The sequence below is a fragment of the Sarcophilus harrisii genome, chromosome 2, assembly GCF_902635505.1.
Source record: "Sarcophilus harrisii chromosome 2, mSarHar1.11, whole genome shotgun sequence".
NCBI lineage: Eukaryota > Metazoa > Chordata > Mammalia > Dasyuromorphia > Dasyuridae > Sarcophilus > Sarcophilus harrisii.
In genome coordinates, this window is record NC_045427.1 from 580,814,316 (window position 1) to 580,829,738 (window position 15,423).

The window sequence follows — 15,423 nt, forward strand, 5'->3', positions numbered from 1 at the left end:
CCTCAGGCAAAAGTGGCTAGCCAACACGCCTAGCAGAAACTGTTTCTTTCAAAGCTGAAAAAATTCCCAGCCTAATGAGAGACCTGGGACCCACCCCCCCCCAACTTTTTCAGCAGTCCAAGGCCAATATACTAAGGCCAAAACTAGAAGAGCCCATTCTGAGTCCTCAATGTTTCTCCCACTCTGCTGTTACCAACAGCTGTTTGTTTTTTTCAACTCTCTCACCTGAACTAAAACCTGGGGTTGTCAGCTCTTTTCACTCCCCTTGGCCCCTTCCACCCCTTCCCCATAAGAGTAGGGATACTAGGGGGAAAGGCTCAGGATCTTTGCCCAAACCATCTTGGTGATTTTTCTGGTGAGATTGAAGAACCAACTCTCTCTTTAAAAATTAACCCTGGGATAGTCATTAACCCCAGGGATTCAGAGCATTTTTTTTTTAACTTTTTGCTCCTAGTATTTTCTGTTATACTTTTCTTTGGCATTCAATATTGTTAGATTGGCCATCAGCATTCTTACAGGCAGCCCACAGAAAGGACCTGATGCATTTCCTGCTAAAGGCCCCATTCCCGAATGTCACCATCTCGACCCTGGATGACACCCCACTTTTAATCTGCTCCTGAGATCTGTTTTCTCTAGGCTTCAAACTTTGGATTCTCAACTGCCCTTCAGCCGGGAGATCATGGGAAAACTGACTGGAACAAACAACCCTTAAATGCTCTGCTGCCATTTCCAGAACCCACACCTCACACCTTACCTCCTGGCATGAAACCCCAAAATCTCTATGACCCTTGTCAGCTTGAAGCAGCTACATGAAGTTGAGATCTTCATCCTTTTTCCCTTAAATGAATTTGTTTTAACTGCTTGTGAAGGGAATGAAGCGGGTTGGGGTCCCTTTAAGAAAGTGTATTTCCTATTGATCTGTGTTTCCTTTCATATTCCCAGCCCCTCCCAGCTGAGGCATATCCTCCCCAGACAAGTTGTCTTTCCTGGATGCCAGAGCCTTTGATTCACAAATCCTGGTCAAAAAGCATCCCTTTGAATTCCAATAGGAGATTTGAACTTGCCCCAGCCCCCACTAGATCTGAGCTAACTTAGGTTCTCCCAGCCCCCGCTGGTTCTGATCTGCTCCAGTTGTCCCAGCCCCATTGTGACTTGCTTGGGCTGCCTAGCCCCCACTGGTTCTGATCTGCTCTAGCTTCCCAACCCCCACCAAGACACCCAATATAATAAACTTCCATCAACTAAAGTCTTTACAGATGGACTTTGGCAGCTCCCTTTGCTGCCAGGACTTTCTGTCCACTGAGAACTGCATTCTCAGTGCAAAACTCCATTTTCCATAGATCTGCCACTATAGAAGTCAGCCTCTGGCTAAACTAATTTCTATCAAACAATAAACTAATTTTGCAACTAATATTGGGGAATGAGTGAATTCTTTCACTCCTAAAACCTGCAGTGGATTTAAAGGGGATTCTTAATAACTCTCATAGCCATTAATCTCTAGACCACCAGGAATCTAAACCACTCTAAACCCCATCAATTGGACCCTGATGTCTCTGGAGGGGAAAGTGAGGCAGGTGACCTTGCACAGAACTCCCCTTATTTAAATCCAATTCACTTGCATGTCATGGCATTCTGTTCCTGATGTCAGGGTCCTGTTAAAGAACTAAGAACAAACAACAATCCTACTTTGTAGGGAAGCATACTAATCCCTTCTTCGCTCCTCCAAGAGTAAGGGAAGTGGATTGCTTAAAAGCATGCAATTCATCAGTGGCAGGAAGAGGAATAAAACTTTGATCTTTTGAATCTTGGGTCAGTCACTTTCTATTATGACATTTGAAACTGCGTAATACAGAGAGGAAAAAGGGATGCTGAATTTGGAGTCAGAAGATCTGGGTTCAAATCTCAGTTTACCTCCCTACGTGTGACATGGCCTTGGACAAGATACTTTAACTGTGTAAGGCAAATTTTCTTCATTTTTACCAGTTATCACCACCGACCTTCCTACTTCTAATTCCTACTATTTTAAACTGTTTTATTAAACAGAGTGACTTTCACCATTTGGGGAAGTAGCATACCAAATGCTTGGAGTGTTGTGAAGGGAAGAGCTGCACTGATTGCTGAGGTAGAATTTAACATTTCAAAGCTGTTTGAAAGCAAAAACTTCAGATTTGATCTCCCGATGAATATGTTGTGATGATCCTGAAGTTCTGAATGGAGAAACTAAGATTCGCCAGAAATGTGTGGAAGTGAGAAAAGAAACCAGTGACCAGCAGAAATAACAAACACCCTCAGCAGTGTTAAGCTGGGAAATAGATTTAAGAATGAGAAGAATCTTCGAAAGGATATTGAAGAGAATTTTTCCACTGACCTTCTTTGTTCAAGAGTAATGTCTTCATGCTGGGACTGAGAAAAACTCTTGTGGATTTATAATTTTGACTTAAGAAAAGCATATCACCAGGGAAATCTGTAGGTAGCATACGTGTACGATTTGTGTGTCCTGCTATCTTGCGTTCTGTTTTTGTTCTTGAGTCAAATGTTTGCTTGTCATTTGGACCGCTGTCATTTGGTTTACTTATAACGGTCCTTTTGGGTTCATCTGCCTTGAAAGTTACCTCCATTTTTATTTCTGTCTTATTTGTTTTTGAGTTTTCGTCATAATAATCTCTTTTTAGACTTAATGGTTTGAAATCTGGAGTCACAGCTGGTAGAAATGAGTTTGTTTGCGCTTCTTTGGAATGTGTTCCCTCTTGCAATCTTCTGCCCAACTTCATCCTTTCTATGTGCTTATTGATAGTTTTCCTCTCTCTAGTTGGCACCTTAAGATCTTCTCGTGAAATAATTATTTTAGCAGTCCAGATTTTTTCCATACTTTTCTTCCCTGTATTTAAAAGGTGGTGTTCTTTTTTATATTCCAGTGCTTTTTGGTAATCTGATGATTTTTGCCTGAGGTTCTTAAGTATCTTCTCTTCCTCCTTCTGTTTCTGAGCCAAAAGTCTTCTCGTGGCTATTGTATGCACACCACCTAAACGCTGTTAAAGTGAAATATATTGCTTAAAACTACCACTTTTTTCACACAGAACAACCACAGAAACAGTGGGCAGGGAATTACATGCTAGTAATAGGGAAAAGACAATAGACAATAAAGAAATAGCTAGTCTTCTCTCCTCTTAACTTTATCACTAACAATAGTGTCCTATTGTTCCTCACTAGACCACAGATCTTCAAGAATACACTCCAAGAATGCTGAAGCTGATTGGATTCAGATTTTTTTTTAAATAAATATTTTGGTCACAAAAAAAGTGGTTGACAAATTTCGCCAGCATAGAAACAAATTCAAACTTCAGCTTTGCTACCTACTTCCTATGTGGACTTTGGTTAAGTGACACAACCTTTTCGACCCTCAGTTTTCTTACCTACAGAATAAATAATTAGATTATTAGCAAAGCTCTCTTTTCATTCATAGATACTATGATTCTATTTTGAAGTAATTATTTTACCTGTTGGATTTTTCACTACTGTTTCCTCTACTTGCCTGAAGTGAGCCTCCCTCTGGAGAAAATCCTGCTGGACTTACCATGATTTCTTTTTCCAAGGGAGAATGTCTTCCAAGAGCAATACGTGGGTCACCTCCATAGTATTTCATCCATATGCTAGAAGAATCGAAAGACAAGGTATATTAAAACCAAGAGAATGTTTTCAGTAGTTTTCACTCAGGATTTTTTCTGTTAAAGGAGACTCTTTGAATATTAACTAGACAAATGGAAAAATAAACACAGCTGATTGATAGGACTTTATCTAGGGAAATCTGCTAATGAGCTTTATACTTAATGACTTTATAGTGTGAAAGAGAAGAATTTAAATTTTTATAGTTTTTCTCTAGAATGAATGGAACAAAGGTGCTCATTATAGTTACCTTAATATTGCATCTTGATTCAAGTCATCAATGCATAATAATGGATCTTTTTCTTGAATGCAATCATTTGGATTATATAAATTTTGATTAGCCACTGAATTTAAAGTCTGCATGTTAGTCTTCCCCTTGGAAACCTATCCTTCTCAAAACTTCTTTTCTACAATCCTCCTGCTCTCCAAATTTCCATTCTTCAATTATCTGTTGTCCATTCCCCAGGATAGAAATGTTGGTTCTTAAAGTTATGACTTTGGGTTTATTTATAAGGTAGACTAATGGGAACTTACATGAAGGTCACAAAGGGGAAAAGTACATTTCTTACATCATCAATAGCTTAGATTGAGACTATTGTGAGGTCCAATGCCAGGACAACACATGATCTTCTGGGGGTGAAATTAGTATTACCAGAAGCTCTCCTCTCCTCTCTGTGTCTTTTCTCTTTCTACCAGTCATTCTTTGTGAAATACTTTTTGAGCTAAATTAAAAGGCATCATTACAGATTATGGGGGAAAGGATTATTTTCTTCCAGAGATGAACAATTACTTAAAAGGCAACAGAGAGAATGCTAACCTTGGAGTCAGAAGACTAAGTGTTTGATCTCTGACTCTGCTATTCCCACCTGTGTTACTCTAGACAAATGGATCAAACATTATGTACCTCAGTTTTGTAATCTAAAAATTAAGAATAATGATAGTGCCCTATCTTCTTCACAAGGTTGTTATAAGGAAAGAACTTTACAAACATGAAAGTATCACAGAAATATGCTATTAATTGGTCCCAGTAACCATAAACAACTAAAGGATTTATTGGCCTAAATCTAAGAATTCTGTTATTCTAGAGTCTTGCTATCTCACAGAAAAGAGCACTAATTGACAAGAAACTGATCAAAGCTTCCGTTTATTCCTCTGGAACTGCAAGTATGAGCCCCTCATTTTTTGATGAGATTAAAGCTCAGAGAACCTAAATTAATTTTTCTTGGTCTTATAGTTAATAAATATAAAAGCAATGACTGGAAACCAAGTTTCCTGACTCTTAAGAGCTCTTAAGAGCTCTTTCCAATGTCTCTCATAGACTCTAAAATCCATAGATATCTCAACTTCTTCATCTTCCATTATTCATTTTAACTCCTTTTACTCTGGTTTCTGAACATATTACTTAACTGAAACTAATTCCCCAATGTTCTCAAATATAGGGTCTTCCAAAAGTTTTAAAATGTTAAAGATACACTGACTTTTGAGTCACCCTGTATATATGAATACATATATTCAATAATCCTTTCCCTGTCCTTTCTGACATCCTTGTAGCTTCTGACACTCTTGGCCACCTTTCTTTATGAACATATTCTCTTTTCTATTTTATTTCCTGATTTTCTTTTTCTTTTAATTATCCTCTTGTCTGACTACTTCTCAGTCACTTTGAAAAATTCAGGTTCCTCTCCCAACATATAGATACACTACAAGGATTTTTCTTGGGCTCTCCTCTCTTCTCTTTTGATTTCTTCCATTCTTTTCTCTTTTCTTTTTTTTTCTATTCCCTTCCTACACTAATGCTCTTAATTATCTTACTCCATTGTATTCTTGACTAGGACTGTTTCTACTTAGGAAAGAGAAAAATGCCATTCCGCCGCACTCTCCCATTGGTCTCCTGTGCTAGCTTGTCTGCCTGGAAATAAAAGGAAAAAAAGTCATGCTATCATTCCTTCTTCATACGTCACCTGCAAAGGAAGTATAGAAGCATTCTTCCACTGTGCTCCTTCTATAAATAATCTGCTATTCTGTCACACATTACCCATCACCAGTCCACACCCATATGGGTACTTCACCATTCCAACTATACACTGTTGCCTAATGTTCTGAGATAACTCCACCCTGAAGATAAACTTAAGGATGTGCTAATAACATACCTAAATGCGTTCCTCAAAGATGATCAACCTTCTCTTCCATTATTCCATCTCTATTCCAGCATATTATTCTTAACTTTCATCATATTATTCAATCCCCATTCTATGATCCCCACTAGAATCAAATGGATTTAAAATAGAATTCTATTGAACAGTTAATTTCAGTTTTACAGAAACTGTTTGCAAAAATAACAAATGAAGGTACTCTTCCAATCCATTCTTGTGGTACAAATATGATCTATTTCATTTTATATTCAGAGATTAGCAAAGATAACCCAAGAATAAAACGAGGCAAACTATCTCTAAAGTGTTTTGGAGCTATGACAAAAATGTTATTAAACTTTACATATCTTTTAATCCAATTATACCACTACTAAAGCTATACTTAGAAAAGATAAAATAAAGCGGTAAAAGACCCCTTTATACAAAAAATATTTTAGCAGGTCTTTTTTGTAGTAGCCCCAAACTGAAAACTAAAGGGAAATAACTAAACAAATTATGTTATATGAATGTGAAGGAATATAAGATAAGAAATAACAAAATGTTGAGTTTCAGCAAAAGCCAAGAAGATCTTTATGAACTAATACAAAGTGAAGGATTAGTAGGACAATTTATGCAGTGATGATAACATTATAAAGCAATGCATCTTTGAAAGATTATAGAACTCTGATTGATGCAAAGATAAATCAGTGATCCATAAAACTAAAGATTAAATATACCAATTCATCTTGTAGGGAGGCTTCCTGAATGAGACATACATTTTTAACATTATTAATATAAGGAATTATTGCTAGACTATGAATATTAGCTATAAGAATATTTTAATATCCGTTTAATGAGATGCAGTAAGGGAGGAAGATAATTCTTGCAAAGATAAATAAAAGAAATTTGAATTACTGACTCCTCTTTACAATTTCTAAAGAAAAATAATTACATTTTGGAATATTTATTTAGGAAATGAATCAGCAGTCTTATTGGAGAGTATTGTGACTGGCTAGATTGGTGTTAGAAATAAGCTCTTTTCTTTTTCATTGCTTCCCTTGGTTTGTTTGAAAGAGAAACCATTCTTCTATTGAGAAGAAAGCCTAAAAAAAGAGAAAGAGAAAGTCATAATAAGTAAGGACCAAAGAGGAGGCTAGAAGAATTAGGTTGTCCCATAAAAACTTAGTGGAAAGTTAAAAAAAAAAAAAAGAGTCCTATTAACCAGCACAGCATAATACCCACAGCATCATTTAACCACTATTGTACAAATAAAGGTTGCATGACAACTTGTGGAGCATGTTATAGAAGAAATTCTTAGTAAAAAGTGGCTTGCTCTAAATAGTCTTTGGATTTCTTTTCTTTCTTTCTTTCTTTTTAACATAATATGATTCTGAAGACAAATTTCCTTTAATTCTTTAAGCATTTATTTTGCATCATTATGTTTTCCTAAAACTGGCTTTTTTTTTTTTTTTTTTTTGGTGTCCTTGTCATCTCAGTCTCCCTTTTCTAAACTTGCTTTGGTCAACATCTTTTCTAAAATGAAACATTCAAATTTGAATATAATAGTCCCAAGATGGCTTGGTTCAATATATTCACATGTGCTTATAGATTTTACAACTCAAAATATCCTTTGGAGATCCTCCAGTCCAAATCCTTTATTTTGTCTATAAGGAAACTGACAAGGGATTTTCGCTTTTTTAAGGCTACCCAGTTAGTAAGTAGTAAAATTGGAATTTGAACATATGTCGTATGACATGGAAGGCTCTTTCAATGGTACCATTCCTGTATCATAACTTCTAAGTCAGCCACATAATTGCACTAATTTATATCAATCTCTAATATATATTGAGCAATAATATATATTGATTTCTCAATCTACTAAGAACACTCAAATTTTTAAATATGATTTAATGTCTAAACATGGTAACATCATTGTAAAAAGAAAAAAATTAGTGATTTGAAAAATTCACTCATCCATGCCACCTTATATAAAACCAATGAAGAATGCTTGTCTTGTAATATTGTCTTTAAAGTCTCTTATCTTTTATCTTAATTCAGTATATTCCTTTGTTGTCTATATCCCATTAGTACTTTGTTTTATTTCGGGTGCACTCTGTTTTGTTTAAATTGTTTTTGCAGTTTTTTTCTTCTTCTTCCTTTCAACTTGTGTTCCATGAATAGTACCCTTCTTTGAACAATTTATGTCTTTACCTTTCTCCAATTCCAACTGCTTTATCCAAAAGTGGAAAGAAGTCCTTCATAGAGTCCAAATCAAAGAGGGATTCCTGATAGGTGGTAAAATTAACTAGATGCTTCTATTTGTGGATAATATTGTCCTATTTTATCAGGTCCCCTCAGCTTGTAAATTCTTGTTTTTAGGAGATTCCTAATAGCTCTAAAGAGTTCAGATAGGAAGAGAAAGGATGAGAAAAGGCAGGAAGAGAAAAAAACCCTAATGATTAAAATTTATTTTTCAGACCGATATGCAGTTAGATGGATAGCCCATAAAGGAAAGAAGCTCAAAGAGGGAAAGGTGTTTGAACAGGGCCATATAAGAAGTGACAATAGTTGATTCATAAGCAGAAATAGGATCCCCTAATTCTAGTTTATGAGCTCTTGTGCTTCATCCACACTGTTTTTCATCCTTCATTTTTTTAAGAGAACCAGTGACATCATGAGGTAATGTCTTAACTTGTAAGTAAATTGAATTTAAGGGAGGCAGAATTTCCCAGTCATCAACCTTATTATTTCTTCCAGGTCATTGAATACCATTGGCTAGACAAAAGTCATGATAACTGACAGTGGCCCAGGATGCAGGGGATAATGTTGACATTTTCAATGTCTGACCAAACCTTAAGTACCACACAGTGCCTACTTCAGCTGCCTTCGTGAGTGGCTGTTGGAACAAATTTTTCTCATCTGCCATTCTTCCAGAAGTCTTCACATGCTTGGGAAAGCACCCCTTAATTTCCCGATCGTATTGGGGCCAGTCAGTTATCTTCAATCTGGTTGCCCTATCTGTTGTGACATGGAATGTGACCACTGTACATTCTACAGCTTCTTGGAACCACAGATGAGAGTTGGTTAAATGTAGACATCAAAGATAGATAAGCAACTCTGAAAAAGGCTCAGCAAGCCCTTATACCAAAGGTACTAACCTCCTTGAACTAGATAAATTCCCATGGACTAAATACCTGAGAAGAAGATAGGCCAGGTGGGATTGGAGTTGCTCAAGAATTAAATTCTGAAGACAGATAAACAGTGTCAATGAGTAGGAAAAATGGGATTTGTCTGGCGAAAGCACTGGGGAGCAAATCAACCTTCATCACATAATGGCTGCAAAAGAATCTAACATTATGCTAGCCAAGTCTTGAATTTCAAGGAATGGAATACATACATACATACATAAATATATATATATATATATATATATGAGTGTATTTGTAATATAATAATATTATATAATAACGTATTAATATAGAATAATATATAATACATCATATAATAATATTTTATATGTGATAATATATAGGACAATTCACAATATGATATGATATATATTCTATATAATATATAATATGATCTATAATAGATGAGATTATTGCTCTAACAGTTTCTTTATCTATAACATATAAATCACTTACAGGACACTTGCAAGAAGAATACAAGTCCTTGTCTCCTCAGTGCCATTTTGGGTCCTTGCTTCAACCTGGAATGAGTAAATGAAGTGACTTTAGCAGCTGTGTGCTGGTAATTTTAACCATTGGCTCCCTGAAGACATTCAGAACACCTTTAAGTTTAGTTTCTATTATGAACATTTCTTCATCACTTTCTTTAAGTCTAGGCAATCAACAAAACAACAAAATAAGACCTAATCTGTAGCATCTGCTGATTTTTCCAATGTGGTTCAGTTCATAAAGTGCTAGAATTGGATTTAGAAAAACCTGAGTTCATATCCAGCCTCAGATACTCTCACTAGCTGAAGAAACTCTGAGAATGACACTTTACCTCTCACTGGATGAGTTTCTGCATCTGTAAAATAGACATAAAAGTACCATCTGTCTTTCAGGGTTGTTTTGAGGAATAAATGAGATAATTTATGAAGTGCTCTTCAAATTTTCAAGATCTTCCCATTCCTTATCTCCAAAGGAAGTCTAGTGATGAACTCTTTTATAACTAACTCCCTCAGATTCCTTCCTCCCTCCCTTCTTCCATTTCTTTCTCCCTTTCTCCATATAGGGTATCATATACCCTTACCTACAGATGCTCTTAAAAGCATTTCCCCACCTCTTTTGCCCCTTTGAACCTGCCCAAAGTATCTTAGGTTTGTTGGTTAGATTACTTTCTTAAGGACCAGATCTTAAACCAAAAGCAATATGATTTTCATTGGCCACCCCAGGCCAAGCCCCATTTGGTCATTGTTTGGGTCCTGATTAATTCAGATTGAGTGTAAATAATAATCATCTCTGCTTTGGTCAGAAACCCTAAGGATCTTCCCCTCTCAGGTTCATTTATTTATTTTTTTAGGTTTTTTTGGACTGGGTGAAAGAGTTGATTCTATAGCTCAATTGCTACCTAGCCTCAATCACTGAATGAGTGCAGTCTTTGACTGTTGAAGACCTTAGCTTAAAAATCTCCCACTGCATCTAGGATCATCTCCAGTAGTCCTGATCTATGTCTGATCGCTGGAACCAGATGCTCTGGAGGGGAAGTGAGGCAGGGGACCTTGGACAGCTCCCTCTCACTTAAATCCAATTCACTTGCATATCAGGAGATGTCATGATCTCCTGATATGCATCTTCTGATCTTAGGGTTCTTTTGGAGAATGAAGGATAAACAACTACAACCTCTGGTAGTGACAGAGAAACAATAGACATGGAAAACTCCATCATTGGAAAAATTACCATCAGAGATGCAGAATATTGGTATGGGACTCAGTTTTAAAAAATTGTTTTAAGATTCATCATTGTGGGATCAAGTAGGACACAAGGGAAGAATAACTGTCAAAACCAAATACAAACAAACATACATATGATGTGATCTGTGGTGTGGGATTTGTCTGGAGGCAGGCACCAAAATGGGGTTCGGTCTTGTGAAGAATTCATAATGGTCATTCTCTTTGGCAAAAATTAGATTTATTTAGGGTAACAGGTTACAGACAAAATGAAGGGATACAATAAAAACTGGGAATGGTAAATATGAAATAGAGTGAGAGAGCATATGAAAGACAAGTTCCTCAGGAGAACTCACAATTATTACATAGAAAGGGAATACCCCATAAGGTTGGGGAATGCCCTTGTCTGGCAGGCTTATTCCTGAAAAGAACTTAGCCACCCTAAAAGTTAGTTAGCTATAAGGAGAAGGGATGATGAGAAGCATAGTGAAATTAGATTGGGAATACCACATGGCATGGGGGAAGGAAAAGGGAGAAGACACCTCAACTGTAATACCAATTGAAGCAAACTAAATTCCTAAAAGGCTTTAGCAAAGAATCAGGAGCAAGAAGACAAATTTATAGAAAAAGTTAGAGAGATCAGAGCTTCATGTTACTTATTTGCTATTTTATGACTTATAGATAGGTTTGAGGGATGAAACTATTATCGCAGGAATTTGGTTATCACTGACCAACAGATTTTAAATATATTATTATGTTCCTAAGACCAAGTGACTTTAGAATCACTGATGGATTGTTAGAACAATAGCACAGGGGACCTTAGGATTACTGCTATATTTCCCCTAGAAGCTGTATCCATCACATATGCATAGCACATCTCCAAACATAATTTATGAGGCTCAAATATGTGGATATGTTCCAATATCTGAACAGAGTTTATTGATATAATTATGACATAATTATGATGCCATAGTTCTTGTGCTATGATTTAGTATATTCCACTTCATTCTCACACATTTCTGGATAAAAAATATAAGAGAAACACTCTGACTCTCCTTCCTTCTCTCTTGTGAATGTGTTTTACTAAAGAACTACAATTTTTTAAGGACAAAATTTATCTTTTTCTCATTTCCTTTTTTTGTTCTTTTGCCTAATAGATCACTCTCCATTTTTCCCCTCCAGGTAAGTAATCAGTGCAAACTGCTTACTTTGGTGCTTAGGGACTCTTTTCCCATTTTTCTTCATAATATCCAAGTTATGGAGTGGATTCTGAAGCCATATTACCAACTGAGTTGAACAGAATGGCTTAGTTCTGAAAACCTTAATCAGAGGGAAAATAGGGACTAAGTTTATTTGAGTTATGAGAAAAAGAATTAAAAAAAAAAATTTTCACTCCCAAAACTGATGATCTCATAGCATTGAAATGTTTTTCAAAAAAAGTCCCATTTCTGTTTATATCCTCATTTAGCAAGTAGTTTTATCAAGTGTACAAAAGCTTTAGAAATTGTCTGTCAGTGATTATAGAAGTAAATTTTTTCCCCCAGGACATTCAAAATTATCATTCTTCTACTTGTTGTTTTGATCAACTACTCTGTTTTCCTTTTCATTTATAAAGATGATCAGAAAACACAAAATAGACAATTTCAATTACACAAAATTAAAAATTCTTTTGAACGGGGGGCGGAGCCAAGATGGCGGAGAAGACACACGCGACTTTCTAAGCTCTTCTCTTACCCTCTTTATCAATATTATATCGAGCCTCAAAAATAGTCTTGACTGCTACAATTCGTAAAGATAAGAAGTAGAACAACTCACCGGCCGAAGAAAATCTGCAGTCTCGACAAAAAAGGTTGGTTCCGGGGCCGGGGGGAGATCGGCGTGGACGAGGAGAGAAATTAGGTTCCGAGGAGAATCTCAAACCGAGGGTGAAGGCACAGATCTCAGCACAAGCGCGCAGCCCCAACCCGCAGTACGGGCTTTTCCTTGGGGCAGTTGTGATCCTGCACGGCAGGAGGACGCAGCCCGGGTTAGCCTCCAATCTGCGCAGTGGGGGGCCATAGAGCTTTTCCAGGGCCGATTTGCATTGGGCAGAGACACTGGGGCAGAGTTCCGGGCGGTCTGCAGTCTGCGGTCTGCGGTCTGTGGTCTGCGGTCTGCGGTCAGCTGCTAATACTCACAGTCCCACAAGAGGCTCCGGCCTGGGGCGGTGACACTTTCACCACTTAGTCTCTAGCCGAGGGCAATCGATAATCCACTCAGCCCTACTAAGCAGTTTGATAGCTCGGCCAGTGCTGAATCCACTTCCTGTTGGGGGAAGGGAAAACTCTCACTCAGAGCACTCCCATACCTCGGAGCCGGAAATCGGTTTACATCTTTCCCTGCTCTGCAGAGGAAGCTGGTAACCCCTTGCCTAGGAGGCATACCCTAAAGGCTTTAAACATGAATAAAAAGATGAAAAGAACGATCGACAGCTTCTATGCAGAAAAGAGAGCAGGTCAGCAAACCTGAAGAGACCTCAAACAGCAAAATGCATCAGACTGTCCTCCTTTACATGATGCTTCCAAGAAGAGACCATTAAAAGTCTCAAAAAGAGAGTTAGAAGATAAATGGGGAAAGGAAAGAGAAGCCTTAAAGAGAGCAACAACTTCCTGAAATACGAATTGAAAAGTTAAAAATTCCCAGGAAGTCAGGGAAACAAAATTGGTGAATTGGAAAAGTAAAAAATCTCAGGAAAGTAAGAATTGTGAATTGGAAAAATAAAGAATTCACTAGGAAAGTAGGATTTGTGGAATTGGAAAAGACAAAGAACTCGCAAGAAAGTAGGATCCGTGAATTGAAAAGACAAAGAACACACAAGAAAGTAGGATCTGTGAATTGGAAAAGAAAATACACTTCATTAAAAAAATTAGTGAAATGGAAAAAATACCACAGACCAAAACAATACATTTAAAAACTCAATTGGACATATACAGAAAGAAGTAAAAAAGCTAATGAAGAAAATAATTTTAAAAATTAGAACTGAACAAATAGAAACTAATGATTCATTGAGACAGCAAGAATCAGTCAAGCAAAAAAAAATGACAAACTGGAAAACCATGAATTATCTACTTGCAAAAACGACAGACTTGGAAAATAGATCTAGGAGAGATAATCTGAGGATTATTGGACTTCTGAAAACTATGATGAAAAAAAAAGAGCCTAGATACTATTTTACAAGAAATCATCAAAGAGAACTGCCCAGATGTAATAGAATCAGAAGGTAAAATAGGCATTGAAAGAATTCATCGAACACCTTCTGAAAGAAACCCTAAAATAAAAATCCCAAGGAATATTGTAGGCCAAATTTCAGAACTATCAGATTAAGGAAAAATTTTACAAGCAGCCAAAAACCATTTAAATACCGAGGTGCCACAATAAGGATCACTCCAAGATCTGGCTGCCTCTACATTAAAAGGAAAGAAGGGCCTGGAATATGATATTCGAAAGGCACAAGAACTTGAGATGCAGCCAAGAATAAACTACCCAGCTAAGTGAGCATTTTCTTCCAGGGAAGAAGATGGATATTTAATGAAACAAATGAATTCCATTTGTTTCTGAAGAAAACCAGAACTAAACAAAAAATTTGATCTCCAAGCATAGAACTCAAGAGATGCAGAAAAGGTAAAAATAACCTTGAGAATTGTATTTCTGTTGTGGATATACAAAAGAATACATGTATAATTTGATTTACATGATATAACATAAAAAAGGGAAGTAGATATGGAAAAGGGATGATGGCAGAATAAAGTGGGAAGGAGGGATAAAAGAGGGAAACCACATCCCACAAAGAGGCTAAGGAAACTTATCATATCTGAGGGAATTTAGAGAGGGGAGGAACACTGTGTGAATCTTACTCCATCAGAGTTGGCTCAAAGAAAAAATAATTGACATTTGTTTTAGAGAAAATTCTCTCTCGCCTCATTAAAAACGGGGAGAGGAAAAGGGAAAAGAAAAAGAGTAATAAGGGAAGGAAGGGGGAAAGAATCAAAGGGGGGAGGGAGGGATTATAAAGAGGATAAGATCGTGATACAAGAGGGGCTAATAAGTTTAAAAGGGGAAAGAGGGTTGGGGAGGCAAGAATAAGTAAAGCACAATCTGGGGTTATTAGGATGGCAGGAAATACAGATTTAGTAATTCTAACCGTAAATGTGAATGGGATGAACTCCCCATAAAGAGGAGGTAGATAGAGACTGGATCAAAAGTCAGAACCCTACAATATGTTGTTTACAAGAAACACATTTAAAGCAGGGGATACATAGAGTAAAGGTAAAAGGCTGGAGCAAAATCTATTATGCTTCAGGTGAAAGTCAAAAAGCAGGTAGCCATCCTTATCTCAGATCAACAAAAGAAAATTGGTCTAATTAAAAGAGATAAGGAAGGAAACTACATCCTGCTAAAGGGTAGCATAAACAACGAAGCAATATCAATATTAAACATATATGCACCAAGTGGTATGGCACTCAACTTCCTAAAGGAGAAGTTAAGAGAGTTGCAAGAAGAAATAGACAACAAAACTGTAATAGTAGGAGATCTCAACCTTGCACTCTCAGAATTAGACAAATCAAACCACAAAACAAATAAGAAAGAAATTAAAGAAGTAAATAGAATATTAGAAAAATTAGGTATGTTGGATCTTTGGAGAAAATTGAATGGAGATAGAAGGGATATACTTTCTTCTCAGCAGTTCATGGAACCTAT

The 15,423-nt window shown here is 36.8% G+C and overlaps 1 protein-coding gene across 1 annotated transcript; it reads right to left on the reverse strand.

The window, feature by feature from the left end:
- Nucleotides 1-1,880: 1,880 nt before the first annotated feature.
- On the reverse strand, nucleotides 1,881-4,157 carry C2H10orf120 (chromosome 2 C10orf120 homolog). The gene is made up of 3 exons (XM_003755302.2): nucleotides 3,914-4,157; nucleotides 3,575-3,650; nucleotides 1,881-3,029 (listed from the first exon to the last, which is right to left on the reverse strand). Exons 1-3 carry the CDS (start codon nucleotides 4,024-4,026, stop codon nucleotides 2,316-2,318), a joined length of 903 nt encoding a protein of 300 aa, XP_003755350.1. The 5' UTR covers nucleotides 4,027-4,157; the 3' UTR covers nucleotides 1,881-2,315.
- Nucleotides 4,158-15,423: the final 11,266 nt, after the last annotated feature.

What these genes read in the sequence shown, in the direction of transcription:
- C2H10orf120 (XM_003755302.2), bottom strand. Translation starts at nt 4,026, where the DNA reads ATGCAGACTTTAAATTCAGTGGCTAATCAAAATTTATATAATCCAAAT. An exon ending in AATCAAGATGCAATATTAAG is followed by an intron (nt 3,651 to 3,913) that starts GTAACTATAATG and finishes CGATTCTTCTAG; the next exon opens with CATATGGATGAAATACTATG. An exon ending in CCTTGGAAAAAGAAATCATG is followed by an intron (nt 3,030 to 3,574) that starts GTAAGTCCAGCA and finishes TCACTTTAACAG; the next exon opens with CGTTTAGGTGGTGTGCATAC.